General features: G+C 31.9%; 1 protein-coding gene across 1 annotated transcript; it reads right to left on the reverse strand.

Annotated features, from left to right (window-relative positions):
* Positions 1-199: 199 nt before the first annotated feature.
* Positions 200-10176, reverse strand: LOC111695409 (uncharacterized). The gene is made up of 15 exons (XM_023464730.1): positions 10114-10176; positions 9333-9458; positions 8322-8477; positions 6929-7035; positions 6469-6510; positions 5703-5849; positions 5277-5358; positions 4215-4619; positions 3769-3844; positions 2916-2980; positions 2715-2819; positions 2113-2242; positions 1333-1395; positions 1000-1108; positions 200-278 (listed from the first exon to the last, which is right to left on the reverse strand). Exons 1-15 carry the CDS (start codon positions 10147-10149, stop codon positions 224-226), a joined length of 1704 nt encoding a protein of 567 aa, XP_023320498.1. The 5' UTR covers positions 10150-10176; the 3' UTR covers positions 200-223.
* Between the last annotated feature and the right edge of the window lies 1 nt (position 10177).

The raw sequence follows: 10177 nt of genomic DNA on the forward strand, positions 1-10177 counted from the left end.
CAGATCGCTTCTAAAAAATTAAATTTTTAAGCGGTCTAGAAAGATTATGAATATGAATTTTTAAAATATGGTAATAAAATTTTATTAATTTAATGTCTTTTAAGCGAACTTCAAGATTTCTTTTCATGGTAAAACTAAACTAATATTTAAAACCCAATCTGCAGAATGGGAAGGATTATTACAAATAAAATAAAATAACTGATAATTTTCTTCTTCATTGTCTCTAGGGGATGCCCATCATATCGAAGAGTGTATTAAGTCTACGGTCTAGGATCAACCTAAAATATAAAAAATTATCTCCTAGAAACCAGCAAGGCAAATTAGTGCAGTGGCTTAAAATGTATGGTCATGACCTTAGCACTGTCCAGCTAAATCTAGGTCAATGACCTTAGACTTACCTTAAGTCTGAGTCAATGACCACTCATCTAACTACAGTTTTGGTCAATGACCTCCAACCTTCTTTAAGTGTAAGTTAATTACCTCTAACCTACCTGAAGCCTCGGTCAATTAACCACACCCAACCCACCTGATGACTGATGACCATGTCACAAGCCTCTCCTCTAACTAAAGTTAGGTTAATGACCTCCAACCAAACTGAAGCCTGGGTTAATGACCTCAAACCTATCTAAAGTCTTGGTCAATGACCTCTCCTACCTATCTAAAATCTGGATTAATGACCTCTAACCTATCTGAAATCTGGATTAATGACCTCTAACTAGACAGAAAATCTGGATTATTGACCTCTAACCTACCTAAACTATTTTTAATGACCTCTAATCTACCTGAAATCTGGATTAATGACCTCTAACCTTCTTAAAATCTGGATTAATGACCTCTAACCTACCTAAAATCTGGATTAATGACCTCTAACCTACCTGAAATATGGATTAATGACCACTAACCTACCTAAACTCTGGATTAATGACCTCTAACCTACCTAAACTCTGGATTAATGACCTCTAACCTACCTAACTTCTAGATTTATGACCTCCCACCTACCTAAAATCTGGGTCAATGACCTCCAGCCAATCTGATGGAAGATTTGCATATCCTGTATCAAGACCAAGAACTGCTCCAACTACAAGACTTCCTACACTTGCCTCTCCCCCTTGTAACATAAAATTTTGAACATCTTAAAATTTTTTTTTGTATCGCCTTAACATTTAATATCCATTAGCTTATATTTTGCTTTAGTTTTATTATCATTACTATTATCATTCAACATCTTCTGTAGAAGACAGACCATAATTTCAAAACAACTGCGTAAAAAACCTTGTCAATAAATCTAAATAAATCTAAGTAGTCATTAATCTGATGTGAATGAAAAATTACCTTTAAACAAGTTAACAATCACTGCTGCTTTAAATCCCTTATTCTTGTATACACGTACACACTCTGTACAAATATCCATAATATACATAAAATATCAAAGGAACAAAGAAACAATGCAAACTTGATTCAGAATAAATTTGTAAAAATTTGGTGTCATATATCAATTGGACAAATGTTTATTTGAACTAAGGTTTAAAAGGACTAAGTCCTTTTGAAAATTATACGTCCAATTGAACTATTTTTCCATTTTTTTTTTTAAATTACCTCCTTTCATGTTAAGCGTTTTTCACATAAAATTTGAGGGTTAGGTTAGGAATATATCTGGGCCGAGCGCTGCCGGCCATAGATCTCTTAAATGATGATCCCCATGTTTAAACAAGTTAATTGGAAAATATTTAATTTTTTTGTTTATTTATATTTTGTACAACTGTTCAAACAGACTAAAAACTGGCTTGTGAACATCTGACTTTAGAGCATTTGTACTTCAGTTCAATGGGTCTTTAGTCATATCGATATAGCATCAAAGATATAACTGTAAAACACATAACCCAGTAGATAGAAATAGTATTTAGTGCAATATCCTGTGAACACAATACACAGTACACACACTACTTTCAGTCAGATATGCAAGTTTTATCATTTTTTTTGATAATTTTCCCTCTAAATATCATCATAAATTATCTCCAATTTAGCGAATATAACCCTAATAAATTATTTTCAAAAGGTGGAAAAAAATAAAATGTTTTTCAGAATTTTTTTTGATATTATGTTTGAATATTCCTGTCAGATGTTTCAGTGTGGTGAGAGGATGAGACATCTGAATAATATTATTATTCTTCTCTTCGTCGCCAGGTTTTAAGCCGGTCAGCTTGGTTTCTATTTCCTCTAGAGCAGTGTCCAGGGGTAAACCCTAAAATCAGGAGACATAAAATCTAATCGTAATTAGTATTGAAATAGAATTTTTTTAAATTAAGAATTGTTGGCTGATTTTTATAATTATTTTGTTTTCACAGTTATCATCACCGCATTCAAAACATAGTTTTGTTATACCCAATATTTGAAAAGGATCTTTTTTTTGTGGAATTATATTTAAAAAATTTTTGTACGTAAGAAAACTGATTGGAAATTTCTTTATAAATGGTGGTAATTTATAGAATTTAATTATTGTTAATTTAAGAAATGATAGTGGCAGATCACCAATGTGGAATCCTCAGATCACCATCATCGGAACCCAGTCAATCCGGCACCCTAATGTAGTTCCCCCCCTAACTCAGGGGACTTTCACCAAAGTACGATACCGCAATTTTTTTTCAGAAGAAAAACATAAGCCCCATCATGTTAAATGACTCTTGTATTTTAAACTAGTGTTGAGATATCAATACCTGGATAAGTTTGGCAAGACATTGTGCCAGCAAAATGGCTGCTGTCACATTATCTGGCGCTGCGTGCGTGGATTTACATATTCTTGTCGCGTTGCGTTCTATCTCCTAAAAACGCGCCATTTTTATTTTTCAATAAAATATATGTATTACTTTTTTAATAAGTTTCTCACCCATGTATTACTTTTTTAATAAGTTTCTCACCCTTAGATCATGAAATTGTGACACAACCAGTCCTAACATTGGAGGCAGACAGAAACTATCACAAACTTAAAGAATAATATTCAAAACTTAAATAATTCAACTGATTTCAAGACATTTGTAATTTAAATTTTTTTTCTCTGATGATTTCTTTAGATAATTTAGATTCTACAAAAAAGGTCGAGTTGTCAAGGCATTTTTGCTTCCAATGAATAAATATTAAATACTTAATTGAACGAGGACGCCCAAGGCATAATCTTGTGATTTAATAAAATGAAGTAAGTTAAAAATTATTATTATTCAAAAAAAGTACAAATAAAAATAAACTTTATATATATATCAAAATATGTACATTTTTGATTTTCTGTTTTTAATAAATGCGCAGACGAACCCAACAATTAACTGTATCAGCAAAGATTAATAAAATAAAATAACAGTGTTATATTAGCAGCAATTTAAGAAATTTCAAAATTATACAAGTAAGCATGGTTTTAAAAGGCATCATTCATGGAGCGAGAGCGTTATTGAAGTAATTTAAAAATAATAATAACATTTTCTAAGCTTCCTGATTTTCAAAGCTTTGAAAAGAAGAAATGAATTCGCTAGCTTTTTTCTAATATTTTTTGTTTTTATTTCCAAAAAAATATATTTTACTTGCTTGGGAACACAGATTTGGCCGACATTTTCACAACAAAAGTCAATCGACTCAATTTAGAATTTTAACTTGTTCCTCAGTCAAAATTTCAGGCAAATCAGTCAAATGGTTCCAAAGTTATGATCGGCCACACAAACAAACAAAAATAGATCACTACTTTATATATTAAGTAACAACTTTGACTAAAAGACTATTCCTGACCTACTTGTTCCGTGGCAGTATCAGTTTGCTCCATCCATTCTCGAGCAGCAGCTGTAGGATCAACAATGAATTTAGACTGAAATTACAAATAGAACTTTTATTATTATTTTGAAAAATTTCGCCCGTTTTAAATTAAAAGTACATGTTTGCTATTTTTGTTTTTGTCTGACAGCATTTCGATTAGGAATCAACGAAAAAATTGGACTGAAATTAAAAATCACGATTTGGGATTATTATTGGAAATTGAAACTTTTATGATTATCATACGAAAAATTACACCTTTTTAAATAAAAACTTATATTTATTCTTCGTCTTGTCTGGGAGAATTTTAATATTTTTTTTTCATTAGATGACAAAGAATGAGAAAATTCTTAAAAAATAGAAAAAAACATTTCTTCATATTCCCAAAAAATATATAAAATATCTTAAAATCTTTATATGTTTACCTTTGCCGCCAACCCCTGCATGACAGAACTGGTGAGAGGTTTCCCGTAGGATTTTATCAATTCATGTAATTTTTTGGCATAGTCAAGTTCATCGACCACACCTCCCCACCCCATCACAGAGTCAAGGACTGCACCCACCACCTGGCTGGCAAGCGTCACACTCCCCCGGCTGAAGTGGCAACGGTACTCGTCCACATAGAGCTTGTTCTTAATGAAGAAGTCCCTCTGGTAGTGGAACTCTGCCTGGGTTGGGGTGAAGGACTGAGTGAACACGCCCATACAGTCCCCTACCACAGAGCCGTAGAACATGCCCAGGAGCTTGTCCTTGATAGCCTCGGAGTCCAGGGTGGTGGCCTGGGGCGGAGGGATCAGAGGTGTCAACAGACGGTTTCCAGTATTCACGGCCTTACAAGGATTAGCATCGTTATTTAATGTAAACCTTTATTTAAAAAGAAGGGTGTGCCTGATTCCCAAGGGTACCCATTAATACTTCATCTGATCAACAATCTAGCAGATATCGTCAATTTTCTAGCTTTCTAGCTTGAAAAGGATTTTCTTCCGACAATTTCCTGAACAGTTTCCACAGCAAAGATCTGCAAGTCGCTTTTTTTAAAGAAACATTCAATTTAGGTTAAACCGAAGATGTCTCATTCATTCTTGATCAGAAAAAGCTAATAAGGGTACCATAGGGAATCCGACATTCCACTATACAACTGGAGGGCAACTTGAAATCTATCTTAAAATATAATGTTTTTATTTTACACAAGTGGTGTCGAGTTTTTGTTGAAAAAGTTTTTATTAAACTTTATTGGGAAAAAAAAAGATTTAAATTGGATTTTAAATGAATTTTTTAAATTTATCTAACTTGAACAAAGTAAAATTATTGATACTTAAAGATTTACAAATATGATTTTAATTTGGTATAATGAAAGAAAACGGGGAAAATTCCTTAAAATCATTAATGATTTAAAAATAATAAACCTTAAAATTTGATTAATATGATATTATTATTAATTTATAAAAACGTTAAGTTGAAGTGAAGTAAAATCCAAGCAAAAATACCTGAGTTTGAATCTGATTGAAGAATGACTGAGCTGACCCAGAGTTCAAGATTTTAGAATCAAATACTGGTCCACGCTCTCGTCTAGATATACCAAGGGTTAGTTTAAACAATATAAATTGTAAAAATTATACTAAAAGTTAAATATTTTGATTTTATTGGTAAAAAGTGACAGATAATGAATAAATCTTTCCGTTTCCTTTCCTATTCGAAGTTCAAAAAACTATAATAAAGTTGAGTGAAAGTCGTATTCAAAGCAAACAAACAAACAAACACCCAAACTTACAAACAAACAAACAATGAAAGGATGAATGACGTTTCTGAATAAAAATATCTGCCAAAGACAGCTTCTATTAAGCTTATTTCTAGTGATCCCTGCATTCAAATTTTTATCAGTTTAAAGAAAAAATATTATATTTAGTATTAACCTGAAAATATTGCATTGAGAAGGAAGATCCCCCTCTTGTGATTTAAAAAAACAGGATCGTAAATGAAGGATTAGTTTCTCCGAACCCTCAGTCTCTGAGAGTACCCGGAACTCGGGAGTAAACTTATTCCGCCCTACCAACAATACACTGAACAAAAGATATGAATGTTTCTAAGAGCAAATGGACAAGCCGTCTAAATTACTAAAGATTGTTTAGATTGCGTTAATAGGTAGGCTTACTTGCATTGAAAGGTGGGTAATAATGATTACCTTGAATTGCCTAGGTTACCTTAGAAGAGGTAAAAAATCTGGAAAACCCAAGTTTGTCTAGGTTGCCTAATCAATAGACATAAAGAAGCTTAATTACCTGAGTTTGTCTAGGTTGTTTAGATAGATCAATACTTCATTACTTAATTAGATAAGCTAACTACATAAGTTATTCTAGGTTTAGATATATAAATAGATAAGCTAAATTACCCAAGTTTGTCTAGGTTGCCTAGATAGATCAATAAATACGATTTATTACCAAGTTTGTCAAGGTTGCCTAGATAGATCATCGATAAGCTAACTTACCTAAGTTTGTCTAGGTTGCCTAGATATATCAATAGTTACGATAAATTACCTAAGTTTGTCTAGGTTGCCTAGATAGATCAATAAATACGATTAATTACCAAGTTTGTCAAGGTTGCCTAGATAGATCATCGATAAGCTAACTTACCTAAGTTTGTCTAGGGTGCCTAGATATATCAATAGATACGATTAATTACCTAAGTTTGTCTAGGTTGCCTAGATAGATCAATAAATACGATTAATTACCAAGTTTGTCTAATGGAGCGTTTTGGTGCCCTTGAAAGGTCTACTTCAAGGTCTCCCCTTAGATTTTTTAAAAAGAATTTTTAATACTATCTTTTATTAAATTTTTTTTGTTAAGATGCAAATCATTTTTCGCCCTTTCCTTTTCTCTCTTCTCCTTTTCCCTTCCCTCTACCCCCTTTTCCTTTTACCCTAACCTTCTCTTCCCCCTTTTTCTTAATTTTTCCCCCAAACCCAATGAAAAAAGGAGCAACAGAAAAATAAACACCCCCTATTTTCTCATTACAAACATTATGTAAAAAAAAATTCCTAGAGACCAATTTCGAGTTCTATGCTGATTTAGTCAAAAATTCCTTCCCTTTTCACCAACACTCCCTTTAAGTTAATTCTCATAAAATATTTAAATATTATTCATTTGGTTTCCTGAGCAAATTATGAGAAAGATCTAGTTTGTTGAGCTGGTGTAGAGAAGTGAAAGATTGAGGTAAACTTGATATATGATTGTAACTTAAATCCAAACTCTGGTACAACACAGTTTAATCAATAATCAATCAATCTATCAGTCAGTGTAATGTTTTTTGAATGTTTGTCTTAATGTCTCATTTCCCATTTCAGAGTCCCTGTCTTTCTTTAGTAGTAGTAAATTACTCAAATGCACACAAAAAAAACGTTTTTTGTTAAAAAAGATAACTGCAAGGTCCAGAAGAAAGAAAAAAGTTTAATCTTTTTCTGGGTATTCATTATGAATATTTAATATTATGAAAATTCGGAAATTCTTTTATGTACTTATCCTCGGTAAGCAACGAAAGTTGAAGACAAATTTCTCACAGGGGTGTATATTAGTTCTAAGACTCATATTCCCCCCCCCCCCGAATCATATCTTTTTCCCAAATCCACGACTTAAAAAAAGTGTATTTTACATGTTTCTGAAGCCCGAGTATAATTTTTTGGAAATTTTTGAATTTTAGTAACATATAATGGAGCGTTTTGGTGCCCTAGAAAGGTCTACTTCAAGGTCTCCCCTTAGATTTTTTAAAAAGAATTTCTAATACTATCTTTTGTTAAATTTTTTTTGTTAAGATGCAAATCATTTTTCCCCCTTTCCTTTTCTCTCTTCTCCTTTTCCCTTCCCTCTACTCCTTTTCCTTTTACCCTAACCTTCCCTTCCCCCTTTTTCTTAATTTTTCCCCCAAACCCAATGAAAAAATGAGCAACAGAAAAATAAACACCCTTATTTTCTCATTACAAAACATTATGTAAAAAAAAATTCCTAGAGATCGATCTCGAGTTCTATTCTGATTTAGTCAAAAATTCCTTCACCAAGACTCCCTTTAGTTAATTCTCATAAAAATATTAAAATATTATTAATTTGGTTTCCTGAGCAAATTATGGGAAAGATCTAGTTTGTTGAGCTGGAGTAGAGAAGTGAAGGATTGAGGTAAACTTGATATATGATTGTAACTTAAATCCAAACTCTGGTACAACACAGTTCAATCAATCAATCAATCAGTTTTAAAATGACTAAACAACATTTTTTTTAATGTATGTCTTAATGTCTCATTTCCCATTTCAGAGTCCCTGTCTTTCTTTAGTAGTAGTAAATTACTCAAATGCACACAAAAAAAACGTTTTTTGTTAAAAAAGATAACTGCAAGGTCCAGAAGAAAGAAAAAAGTTTAATCTTTTTCTGGGTATTCATTATGAATACTTAATATAATGAAAATTCGGAAATTCTTTTATGTACTCCACTAGGTGTCCTTAACGTAATCTAAACATGAATACCCATTTATCTTTGTTTAAACTATGCCTGAAGATGAATAAAGCCGAATATAGAGTCTGGAAGAAAAGTCAGCTGATTATGACTAATATTCAGGTGTTGAAGGTGTGGCAAGGTTAGAGGAAGTCCGACTGGTATTTCAACAATATTATTAAAACTAAGATCTACAGATCTCAACAAACGGACCTACAGGACCAAACCAGAAATCGTTATTTGAAAAAAATGTAACAGTAAGTTAAACAATAAATTCTTCTTCTTCTTTTGATTGGTTTTCTTTAAAAATTTACTGATACCATAAAGAAATTCTATCTGATTCCTGGACGAAAAGTCTCTATTTGGATGTTTTTTCTTTGATTTATTTTGTATTTTTTTTTCCTAAAAATGAGATGAAAAGTCATTTTCCAGTTTTCCGGTTTTCAGATTTTCTAGTTTTTTATGTCCTTTTTTGTTGCTTTAATTTCTCTTATATTCATATAGATGAAAAGTCCTTCAATTGCAACGACGTTTGCAATATATAATATAAAATATTTTATAACATATTGCAGTTCATGTTCACAATTTTAATTTAAAGATAAAAGTCTGCAACTACCCTTACCAAATTTTTGGATAAAGTCTTTGATTAAACCTTAATCAATGGAGAGCTCTGCAAAAAGCAACTCATTACAGCAATAGGTACTAAGATAGAATGAGACAATTTTTTCTCTCTATGATTCTACAAATGAGAATACTGTTATTGATTTATTTTGTATTGAATAAAGTTGTAATGAAGTAGTTAAACAATAAATCACCTGTTTAATTAGCTTGATTTTTTGCATTTATAACAATATAAACTAATTTTAAGTCGTAGATCTTATTTTTATTACCCAGTAGCTTGTTCCTTAAATTTTCACACAAAAAAACACGAAAAAAAACAAGATGACTTCTGAATCGTAATGATTTCGCTCAACATATTTAACCCTAAAAATATGCTGCTTTTGTTCTATTGGACGAGTAATTAATAAAAATATTTGCCGAGTTAGTTGTCTTTGTTTTTTCTGGTTCCTTGTTGCATAGTTCAGGTGGAACGGATGTGAGTTTATTATCTCCAGGTTTAACTCTGTTGGTCGAGTGATTGAAATACTCTTCAGCAGTCACACTTCTTCTGTTCTCAAATTCTTCCTCCAGATCCTAAAATCAATCAATCAATCAATCCATTGAGATATTCTTCAATAGTTAAACTTCTCCTGCTCTCTTATTTTTCCTCCAGAATCTACTAATCAATCAATCAATCCATCGAGATATTCTTCAGAACTCAGTTCTCCTGCTCTCTTATTCGTCCTCCAGATTCTGCTAATCAATCAATCAATTCATTGAGATATTCTTCAGAACTCACAGTTCTCTTGCTCTCATATTCTTCCTCCAGATTCTACTAATCAATCAATCAATCCAATGAGATATTCTTCAGAACTCACAATTCTCCTGCTCTCATATTCTTCCTCCGGAGCCTACCAATCAATTAATTCAAGTGGAAAGAGAAGTATATAATTTTCTATGAGAGCGGATATTAAAAAATTTGTCTTTAACTGGCATATTTAAGACATTTCCATCAATAACTAACCCATCCCCCAATCAGGGCTACCTAGTAACTGAGAGTCGATTCGAACTATTTTCATGAAATCTAAATTACTTTCTTAGAGGTTTTGGACAAACTCATTTTTTACACAAGCATAGAACCAGTCTTCTTCTAAAAACTGCAGATGAAGTGTAAATAAAAAAGCTCTTCATATCATTTTTGAATCTTCCAATGACGTGTTAAATTAAATTCTTAATACTTATTAACTACCTGGATCTCAAGAAGAGAAGAAGCGGAAGCTCCCATTTTTATTTTAACTATTCCCGCATTTTTC

The sequence above is a fragment of the Eurytemora carolleeae genome, unplaced genomic scaffold (assembly GCF_000591075.1).
Source record: "Eurytemora carolleeae unplaced genomic scaffold, Eaff_2.0 scaffold34, whole genome shotgun sequence".
In the NCBI taxonomy this organism is placed as follows: domain Eukaryota; kingdom Metazoa; phylum Arthropoda; class Copepoda; order Calanoida; family Temoridae; genus Eurytemora; species Eurytemora carolleeae.

What these genes read in the sequence shown, in the direction of transcription:
- LOC111695409 (XM_023464730.1), bottom strand. Translation starts at nt 10,149, where the DNA reads ATGGGAGCTTCCGCTTCTTCTCTTCTTGAGATCCAG. An exon ending in CACCTGAACTATGCAACAAG is followed by an intron (nt 8,478 to 9,332) that starts GAACCAGAAAAA and finishes TTGGTCCTGTAG; the next exon opens with GTCCGTTTGTTGAGATCTGT. An exon ending in TACTGCCACGGAACAAGTAG is followed by an intron (nt 2,981 to 3,768) that starts GTCAGGAATAGT and finishes TTATTCTTTAAG; the next exon opens with TTTGTGATAGTTTCTGTCTG.